The sequence below is a fragment of the Schistocerca cancellata genome, chromosome 6 (genome assembly GCF_023864275.1).
Source record: "Schistocerca cancellata isolate TAMUIC-IGC-003103 chromosome 6, iqSchCanc2.1, whole genome shotgun sequence".
Taxonomy (NCBI): domain Eukaryota; kingdom Metazoa; phylum Arthropoda; class Insecta; order Orthoptera; family Acrididae; genus Schistocerca; species Schistocerca cancellata.
In genome coordinates, this window is record NC_064631.1 from 447,952,465 (window position 1) to 447,969,864 (window position 17,400).

Sequence of the window (17,400 nt, forward strand, 5' to 3'; positions counted from 1 at the left end):
CTTCAGCTTTCTGGCAGTTTTCACCATTCGCTCAGACACGTTGAATTCTTCCATCAGTTTTTAATGCTCCAACTGCTAGGGGGCAAAGTTAAAATCTGAATTTTCTCAGAAGCTGAGGACACCTCCAGCTTTGCTTTCAATTCATTGATGAGCACTTTGTACGAAGAGCAATCATGGCATTTTTGACCTGTTTGCTGTTCTATGACATCATCTGCTTTAAGCCTGCCAATTTCAGCAATTTTGGTAGCCACAGCCACATGGACGTGCCTTATCTTTCGTTTTGCTTATCCACTAGAATCCCGGTTTGAAACACGCTGAAATTTTAGTATTGGCACACCAACTGCTGTCAAGCTAGAGTTAAAGTTGTCTGAAGCAACTGTAGCATCTTCCTTGTTACGCTATGATGATGGCAATGGCTTGGCCTTTTTTGCATTGATGTCAACTCCACAAGCAGGGCAAAGCTTCTGTCCAGGCTTAACATTAACTGTTGTAAGTTGTTTCAAAAAATCAGCTGTCACAGTGTCAGTAGGATGCAGACCATTGTTGAACACATGATTCTTCTTTTGAAATGGATTGCAGCATGATTTCTGCAGATATTGAAACCTGGTCAACACTTCTGCTTCATGATGTAAACATATTTTGGCATTACAGTCAAGTTGAAATCCAACTCGTCAAATCAGCAAATTCCGATTCTCCTCAGAGAGGTCATTAATTGATTTGTCTTAAGGTGGACTGCTCTTGGTCCATATTTTCATTGTCTGAAGCCATAACAAGTTGTAACTTCAGCAAAGCTTCAACAATGGGTTGAAGGAATCAACCAAGCTGCAAGTTAAACATTCACAGGTAAGAATCACAAATGATACAGTGATTGACAATTTGCATACAAGCATGGATGATGCCCAAATCAAATTACATCCTATATAGTGAATGTATAAAATGAGAATACTGGAGAACGTTCCAGAACATGACAGAAAATTCTGGAAGTTTCTAGTGCCTTCTTGTAAAACTGTTGTACCTTCATATAAGTTTCTGGAATCCGTGCCTTGTTTTATAAAACAGTCATACCTGCATATCTAATTTCCAGAAGTTTCTGGAATCCATATATAAAACAGTTGCACCTGCACTCAGAGGAACAAAAGTATCATGCTGCAAATAATTTGTACTAACAAATCACATCACAAGTGCCGCGACATTCGCCAGCACAACAGCTGCCCACATGGTGATATATGCAATAAGCGTAACAGCTTAGGTTTGTTTTACTCTATTTTAAATTCCTTATATGGAATATTAGCATTCTACTTTTTCAAGTCCCTTGTAGCAAAAAATGTGGTCTTATCGATAGTGTCAATAAAAAGATCAGAGTCGATAGCAATGTAGGAAACTGATCCTAGAAATTTGAGGGCAACTGCCAGAGGTGCTATGTTTTCAGTATCAACAATTTCTATTTATTCTTTGTCTTTTAGAGTGTAACCTTCTTCCATTTCAATAGTTACATGGTTCACATTAGTCTTCAAAAGAGACAGTTCTGCTCGTATGTAAAGCTTCACTTAAGCTTCTTTTTCTAACAAAATATTTTCCCTCCATGTTGTGTGGTGTGTGAGAGTTATATTTCGTTTACCAACCTGGTTGAATATTAATGACATGCAAAATAAAGGAGTTTAGATGTTCTACATCTAGCCTTTCCGAAACTAGTGACTGTCATGATCAGCCTGTGTCAACATCTTGGGAAAGGCTAGAACTTCCATAAAACCGAATTTGCAAAATGACAAATGCACTGGCTGTGACAATACTTTCAGTGTATAGACTTGCCGTTTGATTTCCACCTTTCTGTCCATACAAGCACACACTATCATTTGCATGTCAAGGCACACTTTCATTAACTTCAATACCTACAGCTTCCATGAAGTTTGCCTTAGTGGTTAGTTAACTGGATCACCACTTCGCTGCAGAGGTCTTGGGTGTGACAGTGGCTCCACCTGCGACTAAATGGAACACCTGCAAAAACTCAATGCAAAACTGATCTGCAGAGTCTCTGCCTCACAGAAAGAGTGAATACACAAGTTTTGACGCAGGAAGATACCAGTGACTGAAAACCATGGCATTCCCTGAGACATTTGAGAATCAGACAACATGCAGTGTACCTTGGGGAATAGCTGCCTACTACTGCAAGTCAAAGGAATTACAGCATCACATTCGGAGATGCCTTTAGATGCAACCTCCGACCTGACTGACAAAATAGGAGTTGCCGTGACACCCACTCATATCAGTGCAGTGACAGTGCCATGTAACAGTGTCAGCATCAGGGGGTTACTTGTCCAGACTATGATTTTCTTGCAGCCAAGGTTGATGTGTGAACGAAACAAATCAGCAAATTGTTGTCTTGTCGTGACTCAAAGCAGCAGTAGGGATCGCTGCTGCAAGAGGTCATGGAGCCACTCTCCAACAAACTTTTTGACATATGGTGTAGAACAGCAACCCATTTGTTGGTATCATGGAAAGTTCGGGGATCAGGCGGCCAAGTGAACTTCACCTTGCACCTACCTAAACGCCAGCAGCAGTCTGGTGTAAGCACATCCGATTGCCAATTACAGTCTGTTCATTAATGATAGAAAGTCATGTCAGAAATTTTAGAAAGTCAGGTCTGAAATTCTTGGTGGACATTGGATCAGATTTGTTCATATTTCCACATACATTGTTACTTGGTTGTTGACCAATGACTTTGTTCAGCAAACAGTTCCTTGATATCAACATACAATATGCAGCAGATTGCATTAGATTTAGGACTTGCGGTGTATTTTTCCTTCTTTCAATGATTGATCACTTCTTTCAATGATTGATCACTTCTTTCAATGATTGATCACTTCTTTCAATGATTGATCACTTCTTTCAATGATTGATCACTTCTTTCAATGATTGATCACTTCTTTCAATGATTGATCACTTCTTTCAATGATTGATCACTTCTTTCAATGGTTGATCACTTCTTTCAATGGTTGATCACTTCTTTCAATGGTTGATCACTTCTTTCAATGGTTGATCACTTCTTTCAATGGTTGATCACTTCTTTCAATGGTTGATCACTTCTTTCAATGGTTGATCACTTCTTTCAATGGTTGATCACTTCTTTCAATGGTTGATCACTTCTTTCAATGGTTGATCACTTCACTTGATGGCCAGAAGCAGTGCCAGTTGACGTTTCAGCAGAAACGCTAGCCTTTGCCTTTGCTGTCAAGTTGGTTACTTCATTTTGGTTGCCCATTACATGTCACAATGGATCAATTGGAATCTGATGTATTTGCCTAACTACCAAATTCCGCATCACTGTTCACCACAAAATAAAAGTTATCACCCAGTGAGGAATGGATTGATGAAACATTGGCACCATTCCCCAAAAGCAGCACTAATGTATCATGAAACTGGACAACAACTTCACCAACGGTCCTACTTGGTCTCCGAAACACATACAAGCTGGACTTCAGATTCTTCATCAGCGGAACTAGTCTACAGCTTCCTGGAGAATTTATTGATGTGAATTCCCTGAATCCTTCTGACCAAGACTAGCCAGACTTTATTCAATAGTTGAGAGAACATAGAGCACATATTTGCGCTCGGGAAGCTTCAAGACTCTGTACAACACCTAGCTACATACATTCTGGTTTGGAAGCATGCACACAAGTAATGCTGCATGTGGATGGTGTTAAGCCCCCGCTGAAGCCACCTTGCACAGGTTCGCTCTGTGTCTTACAAAGAGGAGCACGAACAGTGGACATAACAGTAAACGGCAAACTCTCTACAATTTCTTTCAACTGAGTGAAACCAGCATACATGTTCCAAGATGTACTGCCAACTGGTGCACCATGGAACTAGTCTCATCTGCAGGCACTAGCTCCATCCAATCCAGATCTACTTTCAGTATGCACAACAATGCGGAAGGTGTGTACACTTCCCTGCCCATTTTTTTTTTTTTTGTATGATGCTCCACTTCCACCGAAGGGACTGATGTTGCAGTCAAGATTGCCATCCACTGCATTTGTGTTCTGCATGATTGTTTCCATCTCAGCTGTCGAAGTGTTTATGTGGCAGCCGCCAGAGGGGCTGTTTTTCAGCATCAGCAATTTCTGTTTATTCTTCGACTTTTTAGAGTGCAACATTCTTAGATTTCAGGAGTTACTAAGTTACACATTATTCTTCAAAAGGGGAGTTCTACTCACATGTAAGATTCTAGTAAGCTGCTTTTTCCTAACAAGATAATTTCCTTCTGTGTTTTGTTAAATAAAGATATTTTTCCATGGTGCGTGTGAGAGTTACACTTAAGCCTGGCTGAACATTTAGACCTACAAATTAAGTTTTTGAATGGCCCATACCCATCATTTCTGAAAATATTATCCAGTGTCTCCTTCTTGACACAACCTGGATTCAGAAGTTTTGCCAGAATTTATTTTGATGGGTAATTGTTGTTATCCTTTTCACACACTGCAGTCGGTTTCCACATAGCACCAATTTCAGGAGGTACAAGAGCAACAAAACTTTGGAGTTTACTGTAGTAAAATTTATTGACAATATTATTGTGTTGTACAAATGTAAGCTGACTGCCAGATAAATCGTCTCATTATACAGGTGGTGGCTGTTCTGAGCAAAATAAAGTTGTCACAATCAAGGAAATGGTACAATTAATGACACTGACAAGGGGATAGTAATCCTGCATACTACCCCTCAAACCTCTCAGTAGACTGATGATTACAGCAGGAAGGAGGATGAATACTGTCCCCAGTGTGATTGTTCTTTACCATTTCTGTGAAATCTTTATCCTCTGATTTATGTTACACTAAAAATTCGAATGTGTCTGTTATTTTTCATATCTGAAAGTATACCCATTCCTCCTTATTCCAAACAGATGAAACTTGGGGTAAAATTACAATATATTTTTCCAATTTCACCTAAATAGATAAAATGTTTCTACCTCTGTTTATTCACATTTTTATCTATATGCATGCAAATCAGAAGACACAAGTAGTACAACAGGGAACTTTGTTCTAGGAAATCAGAGGAACAGTTATAAATAAAGATACCAAGCATGTTAAGGCCCTATTACCTTAATATTCTGCTGATATTTGGTCTTTGGTTATGAAAACTGAATGTGTACATGTAGTACATACTTCGATTTTTGTAATAGCTGTTGAAATATGCTCAGACAAAAAACTAAATAATTCTCTAATCACCAGGTACCTGAAAGAGGTGAAAGTATCCTACATGACGCCAGATAAACGTGAGCCTGAGTTTGTATTCTACGATATCACAAAAAGTCAAGTGAGCATTTACAGGTTAGTACTTTGCTTTACACACCATTTAACTATTTCCAAAATTCATGGAAGTTGGGCATGGAGGTCTTGCTGACAAATTTTTGTGATATTGTTTGAACTATATCATCCCAATACATATATTTTCCCATGAAATTTAATGTAAATAATAAGTTGGACATTGAATCTGTAAAGAAGTTTCCAAAATTCACCAAAATAATCATCAAAAATTCTATTTTATTTTAATGAATGAAAATTCTTTAAGATTGCATTAGGTGTATATGGGTCCCTTTATGAGGCAGCACAACCAGTTTCACACCATTACAGGTGCATCTTTGGGTGATGATAAAGTTTCCCTTCATGAAGCTGGAGAGAATGTACACTGCCTCTATGTTGAAGGTGAAAACTGATGAATTGCATAAGCTCTTTAAAGGTCAGTCATTGAATGGTTGCACTTGGAATGTATACACCTTGAGGTGAATGTTGAAAGTGTCAAAACTCATGCTCCAATAAAATATCATAGCTTTGTTACAATAGACTCAAGGTCTAAAAAGTTGACTCGTTGTTAAATGTAATTGTAAATTGCAGTCCAAATTAAAAGAGAAGTGCAGTTAGCACAGACAAGATATCTGCCAGGTGGATAAAACTATAGTTCATCTCCTATCACTGGAGACTGGATTATATGCATTTGCATGTTGAATATGCATTTGCATATTTGGCTCCTTTTAACCGGTTATGGCATATTTCAACTAAAAGCAAGTGACGATGCATATTTTTACTCTGTTTACAACATTTTAAAAGTTTAGTTGGGCAGTCTCTAGCTCGATCTAGTTTTGGTTTCTCACAGATTGACTGTGACTTAGAAATGCGTACAATCACTAACCGAGAGGCCACTGTCTAGCGGAAATATTACAGAACAGGAACAGGCAGGCAGAGTCAATGCTCCGGCACCTGCACCTCCAGTTAATCCCTTTTGCTGTCATACCATATGTGTCAGTGACAATTAAACTATGCAAGCTTTTAGTCCCACGTTCATTGTTTCAGTTTAGCTTTCTATTTACTTATACACAGTTGAACATGTTTACGAAGTGTAGTGTGTAACATGTTGTGCGCCATGCTGCCCGAAAAAAGAAGTGCCATTTTGTGGATAGCTGACCATCATGGAACATTTACATATGACAGAACTGTTTTATATTGTCGTGTTGGCGAGAAAAACATTTCATGCAAAAAAAAAAAAATTTTCAAATAGACAATAACCCAGGCTTTTAACCCTTGTGCCAAATTGATAGTTTTATTAATGGAACAGGTAACTTTTACAAAAACAATAAGTGCCAACATAGCACCCAAATTCAAATACTGGCCAGTACCTCAGTTGATGTAGAACAGCCTTTTTGTGCTTATATAAATGGTTTGAGTGATTCGAAGACACAACCTTACTACGAGACCAAGAGATGAAAACACTAAGCAGATTCAGAAGGATGTAGGTTGCAGTAGGTACTGGGAGATGAAGAAGCTTGCACATGATAGAGTAGCATGGAGAGCTGCATGAAACCAGTCTCAGGACTGAAGACCACAACAACAACAACAACAAAGCTGTTCAAAAAAGTGCATGATTGTATGTTATTTTTTAAATAAAATATTACAGAGTTTTTGAGCATGCTCCTATACGTGCGACATATATCGAAGTTGGTCCTGTACGTATCAATTGTTTTGCTTCAACTCATTTGCATCACATCCGCTTGTTACTGAAAACAATAGCAAAGAAGGAACAACTCTTTAAACATGGTATGCATCCCCATTTTACAAATTTTTAGAAAATAATCTCAGAAAGGCCCCCGTCTTAAATTCTACCCGAAAATATCACTGTTCTGAAGGTACAGATTTTTTGCTTGGCCGGTGCTCTTCCTCGTAACTGATCTGTACAGGTTAGACTTTGAGACATAATGCACACAGTAACTTACATGCTTTTTTGTTATTTGATCTGGCATATTTTGACACTTTTCATGCATTTTTAAGCATTTTTCAAGCATATTTTAAGGTTTTTGTGATGCGTATAATCGAAGTTCTACTTATCACCAATTAAAAGATGGTGGTGAAGGTACTGTGAAAGTTTAAAGTGGTCATCTGGTGACAGGTTCTTGCACAAAGCTATTGAGAATCCATCTTGTATGGTATTCATTATAGTGGGCTGTTGTGAGATTGGCATGGTAGAAGTGGTCGCTGAAGTGAAAAGTTATCATCACCTGAAGATGCACCTATAATAGTGTGAAATCAGTGGTACTTGATCGTCGGCAGTATGTGGCTGAGGGACTGCGTCAGCTTTCAGGCAACACTACATACAAAGTTTGCCAAGGTAATCTCATTCCTGATGTCCAGGCGGAGCTTCAAGGAATCCTCAGAACCTTAGGCCCCCTACAAAACCTTTCACCTGACTCCATCAACCTCCTGACCCCACAGACACCCCGCACCCCTACCTTCTACCTACTTCCTAAAATTCACAAACCCAATCATCCCGGCCGCCCCATTGTAGCTGGTTACCAAACCCCCACAGAACGGATCTCTGCCTACGTAGATAAACACCTTCAACCCATTACATGCAGTCTCCCATCTTTCATCAAAGACACCAACCACTTTCTCGAAAGCCTGGAATCCTTACCCAATCTGTTACCCCCGGAAACCATCCTTGTAACCATTGATGCCACTTCCTTATATACAAGTATCCCACATGTCCAGGGCCTTGCTGCGATGGAGCACTTCCTTTCATGCCGGTCACATGCCACACTACCTAAAACCTCTTTCCCCATTACCTTAGCCAGCTTCATCCTAACTCACAACTTCTTCACTTTCAAAGGCCAGACATACCAACAATTATAGGGAACAGCCATGGGTACCAGGATGGCCCCCTTGTACGCCAACCTATTCATGGGTCGCTTACAGGAAGCCTTCTTGGTTACCCAGGCCTGCCAACCCAAAGTTTGGTACAGATTTATTGATGACATCTTCATGATCTGGACTCACAGTGAAGAAGAACTCCAGAATTTCCTCTCCAACCTCAACTCCTTTGGTTCCATCAGATTCACCTGGTCCTACTCCAAATCCCATGCCACTTTCCTCTACGCTGACCTCCATCTGTCCAATGGCCAGCTTTACACATCTGTCCACATCAAACCCACCAAGAAGCAACAGTACCTCCATTATGGCAGCTGCCACCCATTCCACATCAAACGGTCCCTTTCCTACAGCCTAGGTCTTCGTGGCAAACGAATCTGCTCCAGTCCGGAATCCCTGAACCATTACACCAACAACCTGAAAACAGCTTTCGCATCCCGCAACTACCCTCCCGACCTGGTACAGAAGCAAATAACCAGAACCACTTCCTCATCCCCTCAAGCCCAGAACCTCCCACAGAAGAACCACAAAAGTGCCCCACTTGTGACAGGGTACTTTCTGGGACTGGATCAGACTCTGAATGTGGCTCTCCATCAGGGATACAACTTCCTCAAATCCTGCCCTGAAATGAGATCCATCCTTCATGAAATCCTCCCCACTCCACCAAGAGTGTCTTTCCGCCGTACACCTAACCTTCGTAACCTCTTAGTTCGTCCCTATGAAATCCCCAAACCACCTTCCCTACCCTGTGGCTCCTACCCTTGTAACTGCCCCTGGTGTAAAACCTGTCCCATGCACCCTCCCACCACCACCTACTCCAGTCCTGTAACACGGAAGGTGTACACGATCAAAGGCAGAGCCACGTGTGAAAGCACCCAAGTGATTTACCAACTGACCTGCCTACACTGTGAAGCTTTCAATGTGGGAATGACCAGCAACAAACTGTCCATTCGCATGAATGGACACAGGCAGACAGTGTTTGTTGGTAATGAGGATCACCCTGTGGCTAAACATGCCTTGGTGCACGGCCAGCACATCTTGGCACAGTGTTACACCGTCCGGGTTATCTGGATACTTCCCACTAACACCAACCTATCCGAACTCCGGAGATGGGAACTTGCCCTTCAATATATTCTCTCTTCCCGTTATCCACCAGGCTTCAATCTCCGCAAATTTCAAGTTGCCGCCACTCATACCTCACCTGTCATTCAACAACCTATTTGCCTCTGCACTTCTGCCTCGACTGACATCTCTGCCGAAACTCTTTGCCTTTAAATATGTCTGCTTGTGTCTGTATATATATATATATATATATATATATATATATATATATGTGTGTGTGTGTGTGTGTGTGTGTGTGTGTGTGTGTGTGTGGGAGTGTATACCTGTCCTTTTTTTTCCCCCTAAGGTAAGTCTTTCCGCTCCCGGGATTGGAATGACTCCTTACCTTTTCCCATAAAACCCACATCCTTTCATCTTTCCCTCTCCTTCCCTCTTTCCTGACGAAGCAACCGGGGGTTGCGAAAGCTCGAAATTTTGTGTGTGTGTTTGTGTTTGTTTGTGTGTCTATCGACCTGCCAGCGCTTTTGTTATGTAAGTCTCATCATCTTTATATATAATAGAAGGAAACATTCCACGAAGGAAAAATATACCTAAAAACAAAGATGATGTGACTTACCAAATGAAAGTGCGTGTGGATGGATATGTGTGTGTGTGCGAGTGTATACCCGTCCCTTTTTCCCCCTAAGGTAAGTCTTTCCACTCCCGGGACTGGAATGACTCCTTTCCCTCTCCCTTAAAACCCACATCCTTTCGTCTTTCCCTCTCCTTCCCTCTTGCCTGATGAGGCAACAGTTTGTTGCGAAAGCTTGAATTTTGTGTGTATGTTTGTGTTCGTTTGTCCCCTGTCGACCTGCCAGCACTTTCATTTGGTAAGTCACATCATCTTTGTTTTTAGGTATATATATATATATAATGTGTGTGGGGGGTGGGGGTCTTATGGATCCTAGGAACCCTCCTCTCAGTGCTTGATGAAAAGGTCAGAAGCCATCCTGGTTCTCGTGGCTGTACCCTTTATCTCGTTGTATGTCTGCCCCTCAAAGATAAACGAGGTATTTGTAGTATAAAATTAAGGCGAGCAGGAAGGATGTTATCGGTTTGAAGTCAGTTGGGCACTGGTTGAGGTAATGTTCAACAGCAGATAGACCAGTGCATAGGGGATGCTGGTATAGAGGGAGATGTCATCAGTGAGGACAGACAAGGTGTGTGATGGCAGTGGGATGGGCACAGATTCCGGACAATCTAGGAAGTGGTTGGTGTCTTTGATATAGGAGTGGAGTCTTTGTACTGTAGGTTGCAGGTGTTAAATCAACAAAGACACAAATGCTTTCGGTGGGTACTTTGAAACCAGCTACTATGGGAGAGCGAAAATGGTGGGGTTTGTGAACCTTAGAAATAACGTTAAATGTGGGAGTGTATTCGGTTTGGGTAGTGGTGGTTGCTTACATTCACATTGGATTTTTTTCAACTAGTGTTTATGAGGGAGATGTTACACCCATTATTTAATGCTACAGATTTAATTATGTTAATTTTCTTACATGCATCTACTTGATGGAGATACGGAGCATACAATTTACAGATATCTGAGGAAATGTTTTTTATATTTCTTTATGTGGCGTGAGGTATTGTTAATGGCAGCATCACTGAGAGTGGCTTTTCTATATACCGTGTGATCAAAAAGTCAGTATAAATTTGAAAACTGAATAAATCACAGAATAATGTAAATAGAGAGGTACAAATTGACACACATGCTTGGAATTACATGGGGTTTTATTAGAACCAAAAAAGTACTAAAGTTCAAAAAATGTCCAACAGATGGCGCTTCATCTGATCAGAATAGCAGTAATTAGCATAACAAAGTAAGACAAAGCAAAGATGATGTTCTCTACAGGAAATGCTCAATATGTCCATCATCATTCCTGAACAATAGCTGTAGTCGAGGAAGAATGTTGTGAACAGCACTGTAAAGCATGTCCAGAGTTATGGTCAGGCATTAGCGTCGGATGTTGTCTTTCAGCATCCCTAGAAATGTCTGTCAATCACAATACACTTGAGACTTCAGGTTATCCCAAAGCCAATAATCGCACGGGATGAGGTCTGGGGCCCTGGGAGGCCATGCATGACGAAAGTGGCGGCTGAGCACATGACCACCACCAGATCTTTCACACGTCTAGCAATATGGGGTGGAGCGCCATCCTGCATAAACATCGTACGTTCCAGCAGGTGTTTATCAGCCAGGCTGGGGATGATGCAATTCTGTAACATATCGGCGTACCTCTCACCCGTCACGGTAGCAGTTACAAAACCAGAATCACCCATTTCCTCAGAGAAAAATGGTCCGATAACGGTAGATGTGGTAAATCCAACCCATACCGTGACTTTCTCATCGTGCAATGGAGTTTCCACGACAGTTCTAGGGTTTTCTGTAGCCCAAATTCTGCAGTTGTGGACGTTGACAGACCCTCGGAGCGTGAAATGAGCTTCATCGGTCCACAACACGTTACTCAACCAATCATCATCTTCCGCCATCTTTAGAAATGCCCTCCACTCCACTAAAACGCCAGGTAACAGTTCATGATGCCGATGGATTTTGTACGGATAGAATCGGGGGGTACGCCTAATTGCCAACCGAACAGTAGTGTTTGGAATGCTGGTGCGACGTGCGACTGTACGAACGCTGACTTCTCCATGCATAGACGAAAGCGCTACAGTCTCCTTTTCTTCCTGAACTGTCTCAGCAGCACTACGGGGTCCCTTGTGCTCGGTCGGCCACTACGGGGTCCCTTGTGCTCGGTCGGCCAATACGGGGTCTATCGTCTAAACAACCCGTGGCTTCGAACTTCGAAATGATACTCGCCACAGCTGCATTTGTCAACGGACCTTTACCCATTCAAATCCCCTTCCTATGGTGATAGGATCGTAACGCTGAACTAGCACAGTCCCCATTCTGATAATACAGCTTCACTAAAAGCACCTTTTCAGGCAACGTCAACATGCTGCGACTGCTGGCGCATCTGATTCTCTCTCTCATTACAGCTCCTTTTATACACGATTGTCATGTGCAGTCACTGACATTTTGCTGTCCAGCGCCATCTGTCGGACTTTTTTTTTTTTAATCTAATAAAACCCCCTGTCATTCCAAACATGTGTGTCAATTTTTACCTCTCTATCTACATTATTCCGTGGTTTATTAAGTTTTCAAATTTATACTTACTTTTTGATCACCCGGTATTTCGAAAGGGTTCTTGTTATTTTCACTGGAAATAGTCATATCAAGGAAATTAATTTCTTAACTCTCTGATGTTCACTAGTTAATGGTACAATAAATCATATCTAAAATGCAAAAAAGTAATTGCCTGCATATTTATACCCAGATAAATCACCAAACATGTATGTTCAGATGCAGATTGTGTGTGGCAGTACGCCACTATTCTCACCGCAACTTTCACTGTGCATAATTATCCCACCACTCTAGTTCAAAAAACAAATTTCCTAGACTATAACATTCAATGCTGATCCCTCCTAAAAACAGCTTAGCAGCACTACACCTCTTGTCACTCGGTACTATCAGAGTCTTGATTGTATTAATCAGTTACTTCGACTAGGCTATGACTTCCTGAAAAGAAGTCGATTGTGTCTGACATTTTGCCCACAACTAGAATTACTCCCCCCCCCCCTCCCCCCCCCCCCCCCCCCCCCCTCTTCAAATCTTCACAATAATGTGGTTGGACCCTATGCTTCTTCTGCACCGCTTTCCTTCCTCTATGTTTAATATCCCTGTGACTGTTCCTTGCCCAATGCACCCTCCTACCACCACCTATAACGGCACTGTAACTGGCAAAACATATACTATTAAACGGAAAGTCATCTGTGAAACATCACGTCATGTACTGCCTGTTATGTAGCAAACACTGTTCAGCCTCCTACGTTGGTGTGACTACCACAGAGTTATTAGTTAGAATGATTGGGCATAGACTGAGGGCGTATAATGGCAACACACAATATCCTGTTACAGAGCACACTATCCAGCATGACCGACGTGAGCTTGGTGACTGTTTCACCACGCGTTCCATCTGTATTCTCACTTGTTATAAGTGTTTCTCAGAACTCTGCAGGTGGGAACTGGCATTGCAATATGTGCCTGGTTCTCATCGCCCATCTGGCTAAATTTGTGTTAATTTCTGTGGTCTCAGAATTTGTTTTCGGGAACTATTCGTTTGCTTCACTTCTTTTATTTTTCTGTAACTTTTATTTCTGACCTGTCTATTTTTGCCTGCTCCCCTCATCTGTCTACGATGTGTTGTACACTTAGCTTTCTGTGCTCACTCTCTTTTGCATGGCGTTCCTTGAGTAATGTCTGTCTTGCTTATTACTTCGTCTTTCACATTATAGTTCCCCGGTTTTTCAAATCTTGTCCATAGAGGCACCAACGACCAGTCCTTCCTTGTCATCCTGTCCACTAAGTCTCCCCTGACCCAGGGCTCTGGGTGACTTTTCGATAACTCTCCCCATTTCCTTAAACCACCCATTTATTGCTGTGTAATATCAGAAATAACATTTCACTGAAATATGAGCTTACTGTATGTTAGATTGGTAACATAAAAATCATGAAAATTAAGAGTATCAAAGGCCTATTGGGCAGTGATGTAAATGTAACTAACATTGGTATAACTAGAAATGGGAAAAATAGTATGAGGGTCATTCAGCAATTAGAGACAAAATTGTCTGGAGGAAAAGCATTTATTTTTACAGAACAATACTTTTTCTACTTTTCAACATAATCCCCTCAAACATTTATGCACTTGTTCCAACGGGCTACAAGGGTTTTTATTCTGGCTGCAAAGAACTCTTTATCTTGATGGTTGACCCAGTTTCCCACAAACTTTTTCATGTCCTCATTGTCCTGGAACCTCTTCCCACCTAACGCCTCCTTCAGTGCACCAAACAAATGGAAATCACTAGGTGCTAGATCAATACTGTAAGTAAGGGGGATGAGGCAGTACTTCCTAGCCCATTTTGTTGATGGTTTTACGGGTTAATTGAACAATATGAGGATGTGTGTTGTCTTGCTGGAGAATCGCACCTCTCCTCTGAGATCCACGATGTCTCTCTCTGATGGCTGGCTTCACCTTGTTTAAAAGCAAATCTGAGTAGTATTAGCTGTTCATTGTTCGCTGCTCTTCAAGATAATCACAAAAAACTGCACCTTCAGCATCCCAAAACACCATCAAAATGACTTTTACTGCTGATTCTTCGGTTTTGAATTTTTTCTTGACGGGTTACTTGGTGCGTGTCCACTCCATGCTTTGTCTTTTTGATTCTGGATCAATAATGAACTAAAGTTTCATCACAAGTTAAAATTTTGTTGGGGAAGTGCTCACTTTGTCTTTCATAACATTCCTTTAGCTCTGTACACTCTCTCAACCTTGTTTCCTTGTGTAGCAGCGTCAACTCCTTCGGGACCCATCTTGCACGTTTTGTGGTGCTTCAACTTATTACAGTTAATGTTTTAAACTGTACCAGTACCACCTTGAATGTTATCAACTATCATTTCCACAGTCACATGGCGGTCGGCATGAATAATGTCATCAATTTGACTTTCAAGTGAGGGAGTGGAAACTGCAACTGGTCGGCTAGAACAGTGTTCATCAGTCACTGAGTCATGACCTTTTTTGAACTGCTCTACCCGCTTGTAAAAATTTGCACAATTCATACAACCTTCACCATAAACTTCAGACATTATACAGTACATATTCAGTAGTTTTTCACCTCCAGCAAGTTAAAAAACAACCCGAATAATAGAACGTTGTTAAACTTATGTGGACTTATCTCGAAATGTATTTTTGAGGTCGTAAACAAAACAATATTGATATATCTGCTGATCAGGGCTCATCCCAGTGATGCCGACTTAAAGCCATAAAAGTACCAAACTTTCCCTACAAACAGTTTTTTCCTGAGACCAATTTGTCTCTCTAATTATTGAATGGCCCTCATAGGTACTGCTTTATGAGGTTGATTTTAAGGTATGTTGGGATTCCCAAAGGCTACCAAAAGGTTTCGAGAAAGTGGAATTTTCTAACTTGTATCATGAGGAAACTAACACATCATTTTAATGAAAGTAGGCATTTTTGGAATCAGAAAAATCGGGGCTGCAAAATCATTTCACTGAATTTTTTAAATAAAAAATTTTTAATAATTTTTGTAAATGCTGTTGGAAGAACAGTGATGGAAGTGACAATTATTTTAAATAAAAAAAGTTGATCACATAAAAACATTTATTAAAATGGTGACCAGTTTCAGTGTGTTTTTAAGACCCTGTTCAGATTGTTCTCTGAAACGTAAGTACATTTACAGACTTACAGGGACATCTGGCAATAAGAGTTACAAATTGAAATAAACAAACATTAGAATAATTGAAAGAAAATACACCCAGCGGTGGTAGGCAGAGGTTATGAAAAGTGAGTGGATAGTGGGGAGTGTCTGTGAGTTAAGTAGGGGAGAGCGGCTCTGTCCACTGTCTTTAATGCGATGTTAATAGCAGCCAGTAAGGTGCACAGTAAGTAAAAGCATTACAAAAAATAATGTACATACAAAAGATATAATCCAAGCTAAAGAAAAACAAAACATAACTGCTACAGGAAGCCCTTTTGTCAGAATACATTATGTACAGTTACAGGTAAGTTCATTTAAATATCTTGGAAGCACAATAACTGAAGACTTGAGATGTCACCAGGAGGTGAAAACTCGAACTGCCATAGCGAAGAAGGCATTCAACAGAAAGAGGAGACTCTTACGTGGCAAATTAAAGGTCTAGGAAAAGGCTTGGCAAATGTTTTGCCTCAAGTGTGGCACTATATGGGGCAGAAACATGGATGCTGAGGTGAGAGGATGAAAAAAGGTTAGAAGCATTTGAGATGCAGATGTGGAGTAGAATGAAGAGAATAAGCCGGATGGAAAGAGTGAGTAATGAAAAAGTATTGGAAAGGGTTGGTGAGAGGAGATGTCTGCTGAAGGTTTTAAGAGAAAGGAAAAAGAACTCGTTTGGACATTCATTAAGAAGGGAGTGCTTGCTAGCAGATTCTTTGGAAGGATTGGTTTGTGGGAGAAGACTGAGAGGAAGCAGGAGATACAAGATGATAGATGACATAAAAATTATGCAGACCTGAAGAGGATGGCAGAAGACTGTACAGCCTGGAGAACTACCTTGTGAAAACCTGCCTTTTGGCAGAACACTTATGATGATGACAGGTAGTAAACCAATAGCAGTTAGTTCTTAGAACAAATATTCTCTCTACGGCAGTTAGTGAACGTGTTGTCAATCACAGAGCATAGCCATAGCGAAGTCAAAGTAAGGAGATTCAGTTGGTAGCCATGGAGATGGCATGAAGTGTTAATACCAATGATTCGAGACAACCAGACGTTAGTATCAGAGGGTGGGCTTTTGGTAGTTGCGAGCTCCAATGTTAGGCGCGTAATGGGGCCCCTTAGGGATATGGCACCTAAGGAGGGGAAGAAATCCAATGTGCACTCCATGTACATTCCAGGTGGAGTGATTCCTGATGTGGAAAGGGTCCTTCCAGATGCCATGAAGAGCACAGGGTGCAGCCAGCTGCAGGTGGTGGCACATGTTGGCACTAATGACGTGTGTCACTTTGGCTCTGAGGAAATTCTCTTTGGATTCCAGCGGCTATCTGATTTGGTGAAGGCTGCCGGTCTTGCTTACGAGATGAAGGCAGAGCTCACCATCTGCAGCATCATTGACAGAACCGACTGCGGACCTTTGGTGCACACTCAGCTGGCGGCTACACAGGTAGCGGAGGCTGTGTGGCATGGACTGGGCAGTTTTTTTAGGTTAGAAGGCCTCGGGAAAGTACGGGGTGGGCTGCAATCGCAAAGGGTGCATGGCAAATACAGGACGTGCTTGGATCAAGGAACAGTCGGAATTGTAGTTGTAAATTGTTGTAGTTGTGCTGGGCAAGTCCCTGAGCTTCAAGCGCTAATAGAAAGCACGGAAGCTGAAATCGTTATAGGTACAGAAAGCTGGCTAAAGTCTGAAATAAGTTCTGCAGAAATTTTTACGAAGTCTCAGACGGTGTTCAGGAAAGATAGATTGGGCAGAATTGGCGGTGGAGTGTTTGTGTCTGTCAGTAATGGT

The 17,400-nt window shown here is 41.3% G+C and overlaps 1 protein-coding gene across 1 annotated transcript in view; it reads left to right on the top strand.

The window, feature by feature from the left end:
• Nucleotides 1-17,400, top strand: part of LOC126191442 (nicalin) — a 125,060-nt gene that overhangs the window by 92,226 nt on the left and 15,434 nt on the right. The window contains exon 11 of the mRNA XM_049932321.1: nt 5,223-5,321. Coding sequence (XP_049788278.1) covers nt 5,223-5,321 — 99 coding nt within the window. The remainder of the gene's footprint in view (nt 1-5,222; nt 5,322-17,400) is intronic.